This window comes from Lutra lutra, chromosome 4, assembly GCF_902655055.1.
Source record: "Lutra lutra chromosome 4, mLutLut1.2, whole genome shotgun sequence".
NCBI lineage: Eukaryota > Metazoa > Chordata > Mammalia > Carnivora > Mustelidae > Lutra > Lutra lutra.
The window spans coordinates 85805777-85824460 of NC_062281.1; the positions used below are offsets into that span (position 1 = coordinate 85805777).

Sequence of the window (18684 nt, forward strand, 5' to 3'; positions counted from 1 at the left end):
AAAGATCTTAACTTCTTTACTACCTTGATATAAAATGCAGAAACTATAGAAGATAGGTAATTCAGGGATACCTGGGTGGCTCAGTCGTTGAGCATCTGCCTTCAGCTCAGGTCATGATCCTGGGGTCCTGGGATCAAGCCCTGCATCGGGCTCCCTGCTCAGCGGGAAGCCTGCTTCTCCCTTTTCCACTTCCCCTGCTTATATTCTCTCTCTCACTCTGTCTCTGTCAAATAAATAAATAAAATCTTAAAAAAAAAAAAGATAGGTAATTTGGTCGTGGAAAAATAGACTACACTGCTTTTCAAAAACAAACAAAAAAAACCCTGTTCCCTAAAACAGTTAAAAGACTAAAGACAAACCAGGAGAAAAGTCACTGAAATGTAAATGATTGACAAGGAGCTATTCTTATCATTTCTACAAGATAAAGATCAATACTAAGATAAAGATCAATAATCCAAGAGAACACAGGTCAAAAGTCATCAACAGGCATTTCACAGAAAATAAAATATATATGGTTCTTAAATACAGGGAATGAAGCCTAAGCCCATATTACAGCAAAATAAATGCAAATTAAAATTATAAACTTCATTTTCCAGTTTTTAAATTGGTGAAGAACAGTATAGTAGGTTAGTAAAAGGAAAACAGGCACTTTATGTATACCGCTAGTAGAAATGTAAAATGGTTTGATAATGTCTGCTAACATCAAAGAGGTATATATCCTCTCATCCAGCAAGAATACTTAAAGAAACACATGTAGAAAATGATGTAGTCCTGTTTGTAGCAACCAAAGAGGAGGAGCAACCTACATGTCCATTCAAAGGGTCTGATTGAATAATAATGGTATCTTTAAATTAGAAGTCAGTGCAAAAAGAATGTAGCAACTATTAATATATTAGCATGTTGTTACTGAATGATCTCCAAGATGCATTTTTAAAATGAAAAAGCATGACACAGAAGTATTGTTGGACACATTTTTGTAAAAAAGAATAATGGCAGGAAATAAGTAAGTTTATATTATATATGCATCTCTCTATATATATAGTTGTGAGTGTGTGACACACACACCATCTCTGAATGGTATGTAAGAAACTAGTATGAATGGCTGGATGAGAATTGAGTGGCTAGGGAGAGAAAATATGGGAAGACTCATTGTTCACTGTATATCCTTTGATACCTTTTGTAATCTGTATTATATGTTTTAAATACCTACTAGAAAAACCAATTAAATATTTTTTAAATGGAAGGGGAAATCTATGCTAAAAGTTTGGAGATTTAGAGGCATTATCCTGCTACAGTGACCTACATAACAATTCTGAGTTTAACGTTATCCACTTATTTAAGGAAAAGATAAATCAATGTGATATACCGTATCAACAAGAGAAAGGATAAAAAAATGATCATTTCAGTAGATAAAGAAAAAGCATTTGACAAAGTGCAACATCCATTCATGATAAAAACCCTCAACAAAGTAGGGTTAGAGGGAACATATCTCAACATAATAAAGTCCAACTATGAAAAACAAAAATTAACATCCTACTTAATGGTGAAAAACTGAAAGCTTTTCCCCTAAGATTAAGAACAAGAGAAAGATGTCCTCTCACCACTTTTATTCAACATAGTCCTAGCCATGGTAATCAGACAATAAAAAGAAATAAAAGGCATCCAAATTGGTAAGGAAGAAGTAAAATATTCACCATTTGCCGATGGGATGTTACTACATTTGGAAAACCCTAAAGACTACATCAAAAAACTACTAAAACTGATAAACTCAGTAAGTTTGCAAGATACAAAATCAATATACAGAAATCTGTTGCATTTTTATACATTAATAATAAAGTGCAGAAAGAGTAGTTAATGAAACAACTGGATGTACAGTTGCACCAAAAAGAATAAAGTAGCTTGGAATAAATGTCACCAAAGAGGTGAAAGACTAGTATTCTGAAAACTATATAACACTGATGAAAGAAACTGAACACGATGCAAAGAAACAGAAAAACATTCCATGCTCATGGACTGGGAGAACAAATAATGCTAAAATGTCAATGCTACCCAAAGCAATCCACAGGTTTAATGGAAACCCTATCAAAATACCAACAGCATTTTTCACAGAAATAGAATAAAATTTATATGGAACCACAAAAGACCTTGAATAGCCAAAGCAATCCTGAAAAGAAAACCAAAACTAGAAATACCACAATCCCAGATATACTGGGATATCAAGATAACAAGTATATCAAGATATACTTGTATCAAGTATATACTTATATCAAGTATATCAAGATAGCAACTCTCTGCTCAGCAGAGAGGCTGCTTTCCCTCCTCTCTCTCTGCCTGCCTCTCTGCCTGCTTGTGATCTCTGTCAAATAAATAAATAAAATCTTAAAAAAAAAAGATATCAAGTATATTAAGATATACTTCAAAACGATAGTAGATCAAAAAAGTATGGTACTGGCACAAAAGTACAAACATAGATCAATGAAACAGAGTAAAGAGCCTGGAAATAAACCTATGATTATATGGTCAATTAATCTATGACAAAGAAAATAAGAATATGCAGTCTCTTCAATAAGTGGTGTTGGGAAAACTGAATAGCAACATGCAAAAGAATGAAACTGGACCACTTTCTCACACCATACATAAAAATAAACTCAAAATGGATTAAAAAACTAAACATGAGACTGTGGTTGGTGTGTGTGTGTGTGTGTGTGTGTGTGTGTTTATAAAATATATATGTATATTATCCAGCTGTAAAAAATAATGAAATTATATATGGGATTTAAGTCTTAAAGTAAAAAAGTAAAAAGTCTTAAAGTAAAAAGACAAAAAACCGGACTCTTAAATGTAGAGAACAAACTGGTGGTTTGTGGAGGTTGTGGAGGTGGTTGTGGAGGGGAGGTTGGTGCAGTAATGGCTGAAATAAGTGAAGAGGATTAAGAGTATTCTTATTGTAGTGAGCACTGAGTAATGTACATAATTGTTTAATAACTATATCATATACCTGAAACTAATATAACACTGTACATTAATTATAGAGGAATTAAAATAAATAAAATTTTTAAAAATAAGTATATAAATAAAATGAACAAAACATAGGGGTAAAAGCCAGGATTAAGAGTACACCAATGTTTCCTAAATATAGTTCCAAACATAACTGAGCTGGAGTCTTCAGTGTCTCACTGTAAAAAAACTCAGCATACTTTGAATTTACATTTTTTTGTTGAAATACAATAAATGAAACCATAAACTGTTGTATATAAGAAGATAAAATAGGACACTGCAAACATCAAATACTCTCAATACTACTGAGTTTTACTATAAGCTTCCAGAAAGGACTTCAATAAAACAGTTGAAAGAACACAAGAAATTACAGGAACAAGACCTAGACAGGAGGAGCACTGCCAGGACAGGGAGGAAATTGCTCACTCATTCCACAGCAAAATTCTAAAGTAAAATACTTCAATTTGCTTGACTTTGAAAAACAAAGTAGGAAAGGACAATAAAGCATGAGGAAGGAGGTAGTTTCCAATTTTAGATACGGGACCAAAGGAAGGATTCTTGAGAAGGTAACACCTGAGTAAATGCCCAGAGAAGATAAGAAAATTGCACACCATGCAGACATGGGGAGGCATGGTATAGAGCACCCCAGCACAGGCAGTGGTAAGAATCCAGGCCCCAGGGGAAAAGTGGTGTGGAATCTGAGGACCAGAGTGGAGTCTCAGGTGGCCACGATAGAGCTGGGGAAGGAAAGGGGTGGGAGATAAGGCCGCAGAGCTCAGGAGGGGTTTGTGTATGAGGTGAGCAGACATTAGGGCATGTGGAGCCAAAAAGTGGCATGACAACTTACACATTCATAGTTTTAGTCATCTTGAAAGAGACAGGAGAAGCATGGAAACAAAGCAGGAGTGAGCACTACACTGCAAGGAGACATGATGGCCACACACGTGACCATAGGAGAAGCAGCCTGGAGCTCACTGACGATGCCAGGGGTGAGGAATGGGAAATGCTGGGATGGAAGCCTGAACAAACAGGCTCAGTAGAGAATGGGGTCAATATAGCCATGGTGGAAAGAGGAAGTACAGTCGAGATGAATTAAAAAAAAAATGTTTTTAATGAACTACTAGGACTTCATCAAGATTAAAAGCTTTTGCACAGCGAAGGAAACAGTCAACAAAACCAAAGACAACTGACATAATCGGAGAAGATATTTGCAAATGACCTATCAGATAAAGGGCTAGTATCCAAAATCTATAAAGAACTTGTCAAACTCAACACCCAAAGAACAAATAATCCAATCAAGAAATAGGCAGAGGACATGAATAGACATTTTGGCAAAGACATCCAAATGGCCAACAGACACATGAAAAATGCTCCACATCACTTACCCTCAGGAAAAGACAAATCAATACCACAATGAGATACTACCTTACACCAGTTAGAATAGCTAAAATTAACAAGTCAGGGAACGAAAGATATTGGCAAGGATGCAGAGAAAGGGGAACTCTCCTACACTGTTGTTGGGAATGCAAGCTGGTGCAGCCACTCTGGAAAACAGTATGGAGGTTCCTCAAAAAGTTGAAAATAGAACTACCCTATGACCCAGCAATTGCACTACTGGGCATTTACCCTAAAGATACAAATGTAGTGATCCAAAGGGGCATGTGCACCCGAATCTTTCTAGTAGCAATGTCCACAATAGCCAAACTATGGAAAGTGCTTAGATGTCCATCAACAGATGAATGGATAAAGAAGACGTGGTATATATACACAATGGAATACTATGCAGCCATCAAAACCCCGAAATCTTGCCATTTGCAATGACGTGGATGGAACTAGAGGATATTATGCTGAGCGAAATAAGTCGATCAGAGAAAGACAATTATCATATGATCTCTCTGATATGAGGAATTATGAGGAATTTGAGAGGCAGGGCAGGGGGTCATGGGGGGTAAGGAGGGAAAAAAATGAAGCAAGATAGGATCAGGAGGGAGGCAAACTATAAGAGACTCTTAATCTCACTAAACAAACTGAAGGTTGCTGGGGGGTGGGCAGGAGGGACAGGGTGGCTGGGTTATGGACATTGGGGAGGGTATGTGCTATGGTGAATGCTGTGAAACGTGTAAGTCTGATGATTCACAGACCTGTATTCCTGGGGCAAATAATACATTACATGTTAATAAAAAGATTTTTTTAACATGGTAGAAAAATAATAGCATGATTTTAGGATGATGAGAAATTTCAGAGAGAGAAATTAATGGCATTGTATTCTTTTTTTTTTTAAGATTTTATTTGAGAGACAGAGAGCACAAGCACAAGCAGAGGGGAGGGGGCAGAGGGAGAAACACTCTCCTCACTGATCAAGGAGCTTGTAGGTCTTGATCCCAGGACCCTGGGATCATGACCTGAGCTGAAGGCAGACACTGAACTGACCGAAGCACCCAGGTGCCCCACTGGTATTGAATTCTTGAGTGAGCTATGCAGAAAGACAGTTGGTCATTACAAAATTATTCATAATATCCTCAAACTAAAGACACTTAACTATAAACAGAAGAACAGATGCATTAATTGCATAAATTAACACAACGGTATACTATAAAGCAATAAAAATGAACAAACTGCTAAATGTAAAAATACTGATGAATCTCCCAAGTATAATATTAAGTGAAAGTAGTCAGGTGAAAAAGAATGCATATTGTATGATTTCTGCATGGTTCTATTTATATGAAATTCTCAAATAGTCCAAGGAATCTCTTATATCATAAGTCAGGATGACAGGCACCTTGTGTGGGAGGGAGAGGAGGAAATGAGAGGGGATTGGGGTGGTCCCAGGTATGCAATGCATTCTATTTCTTGGATGGATAAAAATTACATAGTTGGGGCACCTGGGTGGTTCAGTTAGTTGTGTGGCAGCCTTTCACTTAGGTCATGATCCCAGGGTCCTGGAATCAAGACCCACAACAGGCTCTTGCTCAGTGGGGAGTCTGCCTCTCTCCCTCCCTTTCCACCTGCCCCTGCTCAGTGCTGTATCTCTCTCTCTCAAATAAATAAATAAAATCTTAAAAAAAAAAAGAAAGAAATTACCTAGTCACTTTGTGATTATTTGTAGAAATGTGTACTTAGAATTTGCGTATGATCCTGTATGTATCTTAAACTATTCAAAAAGATGTATTAAAAAACAAACAAAACAAAACAAAATGCAAGTTACCCTATGACATCTGCAGCCTGTTAGGGTAAGAGTTTAAGTAAAGACTGAGAATCACTCACTATGGACACAGTGAAAAAAAGATCCCTGTGGGAGGTATGTTTAACTTTTTCTTTCTTTCTTTCTTTCTTTCTTTTTTTTTTTTTTAATTTTATGTATTTATTTGACAGAGAGAGACACAGCAAGAGAGGGAACACGAGCCGGGGGAGTAAGAAAGGGAGAAGCAGTCTTCCCACTGAGCAGGCAGCCCCATGCAGGGCTCAATCCCAAGACCCCAGGATCATGACCAGAGCTGAAGGAAGCTGCTTAAAGAAACTGAGCCACCCAGGCGCTCCTGGGATGTTTAACTTTAAAGACCTATAAGTCAACTTCAAACCTAAGAATATAACAGATGAATGAGACTTCTAAAAATCTGCCAGTAAAATCAAGAGTCAGCTCTTAAAACAAGGCTGCTCAAATGTTCCCTCAAAAATAGTAATTTTTCGGGGTGCCTGGGTGGCTCAGTGGGTTAAGCCTCTGCCTTCGGCTCAGGTCATGATCCCAGGGTCCTGGGATCGAGCCCCGCATCGGGCTCTCTGCTCGGCAGGGATTCTGCTTCCCTCTCTCTCTCTCTGCCTGCCTCTCTGCCTACTTGTGATCTCTCTCTGTCAAATAAATAAATAAAATCTTTAAAAAAAATAGTAACATTTTCTTCTTTTTGTAGTAAAAAATAATACCCTATAGAGAAGAAAGCAAACATGTATATATGTTTTTCATCCTTCCCCCAGTGATTAGTAAAGAAATATTAAATTACTGTATATTATCATATTGTCACAGAATGCCTCTTACTAAAATTGCATTTCTAAGAAAGACAAAAACAAAAACAGCCAGATTTATAAGACACCACTTTGACAGAAATCTTGATATGGTTGTTTCTTCCTCACCCCTCTGCCCTCAAATTATCAAAAATTTCCTGCCAAAAGTTCAAACAAGCATTCAAATACAGTTCAGCGCTTCTGTTACATAAAATCTATGTCAAATATTGGCTTCCTTATCCTGGCATTTCTCCATTATAAGGTGACAAAAATGTTCATCATAAAAATATCTTTTAAGACAAACTCACAGTTAGTGACTGCTGGAATCAGTTCTTTGCACTCACCAGGGAGGGTAGATATGGACGATGTCTTGGGGATGTCCCTTGAGGTGGCGAGCAGTCTCCTTTGTGAACAGAACCTTCAGGCCAGTCCTGGGGACCTCACCTTGAGAAGGGCTGTTGGCCTGCAGCCCTGCTAAATGCTCACACATAGCAACTTGGATGGTGCATTCCTCATGCAGCTCTAGAATTTTCACAATTAATACACCAGATTTTCTACCTAGAAGGTGAAGGGGGGAAAAAAAGCAAAAATAGAGTAAAATAGACATATGGTCCAACTGTGAATAAAATGTCATGAAAAAAAGAACCACATTAAGATCGCTTTATTCACCTTAAGAAAATGGTTTGTATACTTTGCAATGGACAGACTCTAACGTATTGTGACATCTTTTTAATCAAAATAACATACATGTTGCATATTAAGCAACATACAAAATAGTTTTCCACCATAAAGAAACAGTCTTGCATACACAGAAGACCCATCATTTCACAGAGCATGTTTTTACACCAAAATTTGAACTCTTTTGATAACCACAACAAAGAAAGTAACTTATTGGTCCTTCTTCTTTCTTATATGCTCCCACTACCTCATTAACTGCTTTGATTCTCTACTTTGGAAATGATACAAATGGTTGCAAATGTTCTAATGATCACAAAGATTAAAGGTAAGGATTTCTGGGGCGCCTGGGTGGCTCAGTGGGTTAAAGCCTCTGCCTTCGGCTCAGGTCATGATCCCAGGGTCCTGGGATCGAGCCCCACATCGGGCTCTCTGCTCAGCAGGGAGCCTGCTTCCTCCTCTCTCTCTGCTTGCCTCTCTGCCTACTTATGATCTCTGTCTGTCAAATAAATAAATTAAAAAAAAAATGGGGGCGCCTGGGTGGCTAAGTGGGTTAAGCCACTGCCTTCGGCCCAGGTCATGATCTCAGGGTCCTGGGATCGAGCCCCGCATCGGGCTCTCTGCTCAGCAGGGAGCCTGCTTCCTCCTCTCTCTCTGCCTGCCTCTCTGCCTGCTTGTGATCTCTGTCTGTCAAATAAATAAATAAATAAAATCTTTAAAAAAAAAATGGTAAGGATTTCTGAGGAATGCTGAATGTTAGGGCTCAATATTTATATAGATGGAATTTAATCTGAATTTAAGTACTGGCTCTCTGATTAATTAAGTTCGGTCAATATAGATAGCATTTCAACATGATTTTCTCATGTATAAAATGGGGATCATGCCACCTGCCTCAAAGAACATTTTTAAGAATTAAATGAGAGAACTAAAGTTGATAGTGTGTATAACCTAAAACCCATATATGTCCCAGAAACTGTCACAACACCAGGAGACTTAAATAAGGATGCATACCTCAGTACTGTTTCACCCTAAGAGCAGAAAACTGGAGCTAGCACAAATCAGTAGGAGGAAAGGTAAGCCATGCTGTGTGCATACAACAGAACACATGTAGAGCCAATAGTGGACCAGGTCTATATGTATAAGCATGTACAGATCTCAAAAACAAGAGGGGATGAACAAGATATGTAGAGTATGATACCTATAATGTTATTTTTTTAAGCACAGAAAACAATAAAGTACTGTTGCAGATATATATGTAACATAAGTATATAATATGACTAGTAGGATACATAGAAAAACATACTTAAGGAGAAAGAGAGGAGCATGACTCAGGATTTCACACTTATTTGTCATATTGTTTCTATTATAAAAATATGTGGATCAAACAAAGACAAAAGATTAAAATGTTATTAATTCTAGGTGGTAAGTATACTTATGTTTTTCTATTACTTTTTTAATTTAAAAAAATAAATGAAATAAAATAACAAAATATAAGTGTCTAGCTAGTATCCTGCTAATAATAATAGACACTGATAGTTTTCTTTACCCCTTTAGCCAACTTTTTAATAGTGAATAATAAAAATTAATATTTAAATAGCACCAATGTTTTTATTATATAATTTAATTTTATTTCCATTTCTTTCTCCCCTTCTTCATTTTCCCCTCACTCTTAACTTTCCATTCCTTCCTTTCTCTAAGTGCCAATAGCATGTGTTCACATAGTAAGCAAGGCCACACCGAGCACTATCTTGAACTACTGTTCCTAAGGTATGTACCTATCTTGCTACTATTTCTTAAGGTAAGGAAGGAAACAGAATGGGGGAAGGATATGAACAAGCACAATGTCAGGCTGGCAGTACTAGTCACTACAGGGGAGGGAAGTAGAGGAATGAAAACAAGTATTATAGAAAGGCACTAACTAGGAAGTAATCATTGAGTCTCCTCTGCCACAATAGTTGTTACTTTAATAAAAAGTGGCTCACCTCAGTTGATGAATAGGAAAAGGAGTCAGGATAACATAAAGGTCACTCTGGTACATACACACCATTTTTCTCATGTAGGGCAGACAGAGCAATGGGTGGAGAATTAGGATCTTTAGCAGCAAAGGGAAATGCCCTAGGTTTCAGGGCTATGTTAACTATAGGAGAATTTGTGGACATATTTTATGAATTTTTAAAACTTGAACCTACAGTCAGGGCCTATCCCTAAAACTATGCAGTAGGCATGGAACCTCTCCCATCAACCAGTGACAGCAGCTGCTGTTCAGAGTTCCAGGGCCCATGAAATCAGGTGGTATGGCAAAGCACACTCTCTTGGGTCTGTGTGGCTGAGTGTCTGCCTTGGCAGCCTCTACCCATACTCAGTAGTCTGCCTGAGCTGCACAAGTTCTCTCCTTGAGTACTAATTATTGTCTTGTGCAGCTCTGACTAAAAGTGAAATAGGTTTTAGTGGTCTGTCCAACCCTACAGTTTCCATAGAACTTTGACAGATTGTATAAAGGCAAGACATTGCAGAAACACGTAGTTATTATAGCAGAAATACCTATATATCTAAGATGAATCATATTGTTACTAACTATACTCTCTTTGAAGATTTTTATGATAAATCCTGGCAATATTCCTAAAACTATGGTTTCTGCTGAAGATACATAGCACTAAATAACTTACAAAATAAACATGCTTCATGGTATTATCTATCACTACAGCCCAGGTGCTTCAGCACAGAGTAAACATAATTTTTTTGGAAGATTTTATTTATTTATTTGAGAAAGAGAGAGAGAGAGAGAGAGCATGAGCAGTGGGGACGCAGAGGGAGAGGGAGAAGACTCCTGCCAAACAAGGAGTTCCATGTAGGGCTCGACCCCAGGACCCTGAGACCATGACCTGAGCCCAAGGCAGATGCTTAACCAATTGAGCCACCCAGACATCCCCAGGATAAACATACTTACTATACATACATACATACATACTAGGCTCTACCACAGGGCTAGAACACCACAATGTTCTCTACAAAGCACTCTAAAGTCTCTCATAGAGAACATCCGTCCAACACAGCCTTGGGAGAAACCAGTGGCCTGCCTTCCCTAAAGAAATTAAGGCAGTGTAATTTCCACTTTCTGTGAGGGATAAAAAAGTAAAAAGCAACCTAAGACAACTGTATATTTGAAGCAAGCTTTCAATCTGGGCATAAGAGATACTGCTTTTACAAATGAAGATTAATTAAATGGGTGGTATGAAAAGGCATTTCTGTGCCAGCAAGACAACATTTTGCATAAATGCTGTAAGACTCAGTCAAAATATCACTTTGACCAGGAAGGGATTACTGAATCCCAGCCAGAAGCAACTATTCCTTCCCTTCTGAAATCCTCAAATACCTTAACTATGCTTATCTTTTTTTTAATAGTGTCCTCATTTTTAAATGGAGACAGTATTAGCCATTCTCAAGAGCACTGCAAATATCAGGAGATATAATAAAGAAAGCTCATAGTGCAGGGCATGGTCCATCACACAGGTAATAGTAGCAGCCATTGTCACCATGGTCACTGTCAATGTTAACTTTTCAAGGCATTTTTAAATCTATTATCATACTTGACCTACAATAACCCTATGAAATAGATAAGGAAGATATTAATCTCCCATTTTGACAGATAAAAAAACTAAAAAAATCACTTGCTCACATGACTTTCTTAAGATCAGAGAGAATTACTGGCAGGTCTAATCCTAGAAGTTGAGTGTCCTTACAAGTCATGAACCAAAATGTCTCTCAGGTAAATGCTGGTCAAAAACAGGAAATTGTGACTGATGCTTTTTTCCTATTCTATTATGTTAAAACATAAGACTTGTTTAAAATGTAAAGAAAGCATATCCAGTCGAGAAATGGAGGATCTCGCTATGGCTGGACATGATCATTACACTGTAAAAGAAAAGGATACTTTTGTCACAGTACTAAATATTGAAGAGTTAAGTGTCACTACGATTATATGTATAAATAGTAATATATAACACCAAAGACTTTAAATGATTAAGAAAGAGGAATAAAAGGATTCATATAGAAAGTATACCACGGGATATAGTAAGTTCTATCCATATATATGAATAGCAGATAAAACAGTTCTTAGTTAAAAATGGAAAATATTAACTTAAAGGCTAACATTTGCCAAATGAATGTGTGAATGATTTATCAGCTAACTGCTCTTAAAAAAATCTGGTCTTAAATGGCTAAGAGGCCACAAGAAATCAAGAAATGATATAAGAACAAAATGTATCTGAGACTCCTGGGTTAAATGACTTTTTTGAAATATATAGGTATTTACTTGAAATATATGGAGCCTGGGCCCATTTACATACAAAGTCAACTTCTAAGTAGGTTATGTTAATGAATTAATATGTATTATAATGATAACTTTCATGAACATTTATATAAGAAATACTATACAAGAAATTAATGAAAATTATACAAGAAAGTACCAAGTGGAACTAGTTAGTATGTGGGGATATAGAGATGTTGAGATATTGAAATGATCCTCCTTTAGAGGACAGAAACATCTCTAAGTTTTTCTAAGAGAAATACTTTTCATAATATATTTGTTGCACTCTAAGTTACTATATTTAATTAACCAAACATTGGCTACATAGTAATATGGAATTTCGCCTTTTATTATTACTCTCTATCTTCATAGATATCCCATTCAACTAATCTATACAGCATCTTGCATTAGAGTATATGGCCTACTGTTTTCTGAAACTGGTGCTTTTTCTCTTCTTCATGTCAAATCATCAAAAGTGCCCACCACTCCTTTTTTCCCTCAGTTCTCACCCATCATTACTTGCACACACAGAATGACAGACAGACACATATGCGCGCACACACACACACACACACACACACACACACACAGAGAAGTTGGGATGACAGCACAGCAAGCCTCGGGGATGGACATCTGGGGATTTTAAAGTTCATCTGCTTCCAGTCAAGTAGAACTTCTGTCCTGAACAGATACTTGACAAGGCTACTACCAGCTATGATTATTGAAATTCTTCTTGTTGTACTAACTCTGGATTACCATGGTATAATCAGTTCACATTTTACTCTTTTTAAAGATATTTTATAGCTTCCCCCCCAAACCCCAAAATGATACACACCTTTAGAACCAAAGTGGTTTTATGTGGGTGCTTCTGTTAGTTACTTGTGAAATTTTAAATACCTTTAAATAACTCTACGTCCTAATCTATTACTTTCTATGTGTGTGTATATGTATATATATATATATATATAGAGAGAGAGAGAGAGAGCAAGAACGAGCAAGAGCGCATGCGCACCAAAGACTTAAATGATTAAGAAACAGGAATCAAAGGATTCATACAGAAAGTATGCCACAGGATCTAGTAATTTCTATCCATATATATGAATAGTAGATAGAACAGTTGTTAGTAAAAATGGAAATCCCAGCCTTATAAAATGAAGGGAGGCTAGAGTCCTAGGAATACATATGAATGAGAATATCCCTATCCTCAATTTAAATGATTGGTTATAGTCTTTTTATGCTCAGTTAGGCCCTCTAAATGCCAAAAGAAACAGGATGGTATTCCGGTGGCTTCAATATCCTCACTAGAAGTCTCAGCTTTCCCCAAAAGTTCATTTCACCCCTTCAGAGAAGAGTCCATTCCTCTTCTGGCTAGGACTAAATGTAGTCTGCCTAAACCTGGGTGGCAGGGCATAGGAGATCAGATGACAAAAGTCAACCAGAGAGAGAAGCCAAGGTCCTATACCATTGGGTAGACTTGTGTTATTTCCTCTGAGTGTGTTGGGAAATCAATGAGGAAGGTGCATAATCTGCTTTGCTGAGAACAGACTGAGGGTAGAAAGGAAGAAATGGAGAGACCAATTAGGAGGCTACTGTGGCGGAAAAAAAAAAGAGAGAGAGAGAGACTATTGTGGCAACCTTGGAGAGATGATAGTAGCTTGCACCTGGGAGGTGAGGAGTGGGGACAGTGGTGGTAAGAAATGCCTGGAAGCTAGATATATTTTGAACATAGAGCCAACAGAACTTGTTGATGGACTGCAAGTGGGAAATGAAAGAGTTAAGAATGACTCCAATGTTTTGGCCTAAGAAAGGAGAAGTATAATTAATGTTTACTGAGACAGGGAAGATTTCTAGATGACCAGCTTTCTTTGTGTGTTTTTGTGTTGGGGGAGGGGGTGGCCTTGAGAGGGAAGAATACTGGTAATGAAGATATCAGTTTTGGATATATTAAGATTGAGATGCCTCTTAGTTAATACGATAGGCTGACCTTAACGGACCTTTTCATTCTAGTACCTGGCCATTCTAATCTATGGTACATAAGGCCCACTACAGTGTTCTTTTTAAGTATAAATTTATAATAGCCAACCCTGTGCTTGAACGCTTCAATGGCTATCTACTGGATAAAACCCAAACTAATTTCCAGTGTAAAGAAAGGTCTTTGTTACTTGTTATTTCTAGCTCCTCTAATCTCAAATTCCCCAGCTCTACTCAGTATTTTTTAATTCTTTCTATAGGAAGGTGAAAACTAGACCATACTTTTAAGAAAGAGTTTCATCACCATCTCCCTGGTAAACTCCCTGAACACAACTTTCTTTTTCCATCCAGCTGAGTTTATTACTCTTGTTTATGTCATCACTGCACCTCTTACTTACCAATATTTTTGCACATAAAATGAATAGTTTTGTCTACTAAACCATGAACTCAAAGCTGTATCTGGATCAGTACCAATAAATATGTATAAACTAAATGAACCCTAATACAAATTGATGTAAAGAACTTGGGGAATATTTTACTAGCCTGAATTTCACGGCTAACCAAGATGATTCTAACTTACTTCCCCTTCCCTAAGCTGAACATGATATGCGTCCAGAGAATGCAAATTAACTGTGATTCAAGAAGAAAAATAAACAACACATTTCAAAATAAAATCCAAATGATGTTTTACCTATTCACTGTTTGTATCTTACCTGTCTTCATTAACATACACTGAAATATGAATTGTATTTGCACATAATCATATTATCTTTTCTTTTGAGAAGTTACAATTATGCTTAATTTTTACAAAGGATTCCCAAACACCTAGCAATATTATGCTCCTGTGAGTATTCAACGTGTGAGACTCTTATTAATTGCAATATTATTGTTTGTTAAATCAAAACGAGTTTCTCAGTAAATTTTGTAAGCTGCCATTGGATTCATTTCACAATTTCATGATAAAACTTAGAAAGCTCCAAGGAAGACATCTAGATTATAATACCTAAAAACTATATTCTGAAGAAATTCACATCTTTATCTTATAATCAGCACAATTACTTTTGTTTAAAATTTATGTTCTCCCATAAAATTTTAAGTCATCTGGCAATGATGAACAGACACATTTGTTAACCACAAGTGCTTACTGAGCTATAAACAACCGTGTTTTCACTTCTTGATTCCACATTTTTTTTTGCCTTTTCACCCAGTTTAAAATATTCTTCACCAAAGCCACAGTAATCCTAAGCATGAATCAGAAACCTGAAACCCAACTCTTAAAACAAAAAAAACAAAAAAATAAAAAACTAGACAATACTGACCAGGCGACTAGAATGTTCATCATGGTCTGTAGCAATGAGAACTATCAGAATTTAACAAAGCATATCAGCCACCTGGGATTACAGTGTTGCAGTGCTACCACCAGGAATGTCACTGTGACTTGTCCTGCAAAGGCAGCCTGTACTGTTTGGGAGAGGATAAAGAGGCAATAGAAGGTCCAATTATTTTTAAAAATCCAAGTAAGAAAAAAAGTATGCAAAGGTTCCAGGAAGATAGTAGATTCCTAAGTGAAGTTTATACAAAACTGGACAAGAAGGGATACTCTGGTTTGAATGTTTGTGTCCCCCACAAATTCATATGTTGAAGTCCTAACTCTCAGAGTGGCTGTATTTGGAGACAGGACTACCAAGAAAGTAATTTTTTTTTATTATGTTATGTTAGTCACCATACAGTACATCATTAGTTTTTGGTGTAGTATTCCATGATTCATTGTTTGCATATAACACCCAGTGCTCCATGCAATACATGCCCTCCTTAATATCTATCACCTGGCTAACCCATGCCCCTACCCCTTTCCCCTCTAAAACCTTTAGTTTGTTTCTCGAAGTCCACAGTCTTTCATGGTTCATCTCCCCCTCCGACTTCTTCTCCTTTATTTTTCCCTTCCTTCTCCTAATGTTCTCGATGGTATTCCTTATGTTCCACAAATAAGTGAAACCATATGATAATTATCTTTCTCTGCTTATTTCACTTAGCATAAACTCCTCCAGTTCCATCCATGTTGATTTAAAAGTTGGGTGTTCATCCTTTCTGATGGCTGAGTAATATTCCATTGTATATATGGACCATATCTTCTTTATCCATTTGTCTGTTGAAGGGCATCTTGCCTTTTTCCACTGTTTGGCTATTGTGGACAATGATACTATGAACACGGGGGTGCATATGGCCCTCCAAGAAAGTAAAGTTGAATGAGGCCATAGGGTGGGGCTCAGATCCGATAGGATTAGTGTTCTTATAAGAAGAGACATCAGAAAGTTCCATCTCTCACTACCAAGCATAAAGAAAAGGCCACAAGAGCACATAGCTAGATACCTGCTGCCTACAAACAAGGAAAAGCAGTTTTCACTAAAAACTGACCATGGTGGAACCCTGATCTGTTGTTTAAGCCACAAAGTCTATGGTATTTTGTTATGGCAGCTCAAGCTAGGTACTATTGTAACAAATAACTAGAAAAGTGGAAGTAGCTTTACAGCTGCGTAATGGGTAGAGGCTTGAGGAGTTCTGAGGTACATTCTAGAAATATGTATGTTAAGGGTAATTCTGGTGAGGTATCAAATAGAAATGAGGAGGAGACTATTAGAAACAGGAGGAAAGTAGATTACTATGAACTGAATGTTTGTATACCATCTAAATTCTTATGTTGAGGCCCTAATCCCTAATTGTAGTGATTAGAGATGACAGTTTCAAAAATAATGAAGTCATGAGAATGGAGCTCGTATGAATTACGTCCCCCTTACAGTGAGGGACGTAAGAGAGATATCTCTTTTGCCATGTGAGGATACAGCAGGGTGGCCATCTACAAACCAGAAAGTTGGCTTTCACCAGGAACCAAATCTCCTGGCACCTTGAACTTGGACTTCCCAGAATCCAGAACTGTGAGAATTAAATACCTGTTGTTTAAGTCATTCAGTCTATGGTATTTTGTTATAACAGCCCAAACTGATTAAGACAACAATTTTTGTTATAAAGTGGTAAAGAACTCGGCTGAATTGTGTTCTGTTGTTTTATTTTATTTTGTTTTAAGATTTTTTAAATTTAATTGTCAGAGAGAGTGAGAGAGCACAAGCAGGCAGAGCAGAGGTAGAGGGAGAAGCAGGCTCCCTGCTGAGCAAGGAGCCAATGCTGGGCTTGATACCACGACCCCAGGATCATGACCTGAGCTGAAGGCATACACTTGACCGACTGAGCCACCCAGGCACCCCGTTCTAGTGTTTTGTAGAAGACAGAACTTGTGAGCCATGATAATGGATATTCAGCAGAGATTTCTAACTAAAATGTAAAATGTATAGGCTGCATCCTCCTGACTTCTTTTTTTTTTAATTTTTTTATTTTTTCAGCCATAACAGTATTCATTATTTTTGCAACACACCCAGTGCTCCATGCAATCCGTGCCCTCTACAATACCCACCACCTGGTGCCCCCAACCTCCCACCCCCCACCCCTTCAAAATTCTCAGATCGTTTTTCAGAGTCCATAGTCTCTCATGGTTCACCTCCCCTTCCAATTTCCCTCAATTCCCTTCTCCTCTCCATCTCCCCTTGTCCTCCATGCTATTTGTTATGCTCCACAAATAAGTGAAACCATATGATAATTGACTCTCTCTGCTTGACTTATTTCACTCAGCATAATCTCTTCCAGTCCCGTCCATGTTGCTACAAAACTTGGGTATTCATCCTTTCTTTCTTTCTTTTTTTTTTTTTTTTTACAGCTTTATAAACATATATTTTTATCCCCAGGGGTACAGGTCTGCGAATAGCCAGGTTTACACACTTCACAACATTCACCATAGCACATACCCTCCCCAATATCCATAACCCCACCCCCTCTCCCAAGCCCCTCCCCCCATCAACCCTCAGTTTGTTTTGTGAGATTAAGAGTCACTTATGGTTTGTCTCCCTCCCAATCCCATCTTGTTTCATTTACTCTTCTCCTACCCCCTCAACCCCCCATGTTGCATCTCCTCTCCCTCATATCAGGGAGATCATATGATAGTTGTCTTTCTCCGATTGACTTATTTCGCTAAGCATGATACCCTCTAGTTCCATCCACGTCGTCGCAAATGGCAAGATTTCATTTCTTTTGATGGCTGCATAGTATTCCATTGTGTATATATACCACATCTTCTTTATCCATTCGTCTGTTGATGGACATCTGGGTTCTCTCCATAGTTTGGCTATTGTAGACATTGCTGCTATAAACATTCGGGTGCACGTGCCCCTTCGGATCACTACGTTTGTATCTTTAGGGTAAATACCCAGCAGTGCAATTGCAGGGTCATAGGGTAGTTCTATTTTCAACCTTTTGAGGAACCTCCATGCTGTTTTCCAGAGTGGTTGCACCAGCTTGCATTCCCACCAACAGTGTAGGAGGGTTCCCCTTTCTCCGCATCCTCGCCAGCATCTGTCATTTCCTGACTTGTTAATTTTAGCCATTCTGACTGGTGTGAGGTGATATCTCATGGTGGTTTTGATTTGTATTTCCCTGATGCCGAGTGATATGGAGCACTTTTTCATGTGTCTGTTGGCCATCTGGATGTCTTCTTTGCAGAAATGTCTGTTCATGTCCTCTGCCCATTTCTTGATTGGATTATTTGTTCTTTGGGTGTTGAGTTTGCTAAGTTCTTTATAGATTTTGGACACTAGCCCTTTATCTGATATGTCCTTTGCAAATATCTTCTCCCA

The 18684-nt window shown here is 37.7% G+C and overlaps 1 protein-coding gene across 5 annotated transcripts in view; it reads right to left on the bottom strand.

Moving 5' to 3' along the window:
* The window catches only part of SPIDR (scaffold protein involved in DNA repair), a 676929-nt gene that overhangs the window by 277179 nt on the left and 381066 nt on the right, over positions 1-18684 (bottom strand). For all 5 annotated transcript variants that reach the window (XM_047723664.1, XM_047723668.1, XM_047723665.1 and 2 more), the window contains one exon: positions 7338-7551. In XM_047723664.1, the coding sequence (XP_047579620.1) occupies positions 7338-7551 (214 nt within the window). The remainder of the gene's footprint in view (positions 1-7337; positions 7552-18684) is intronic.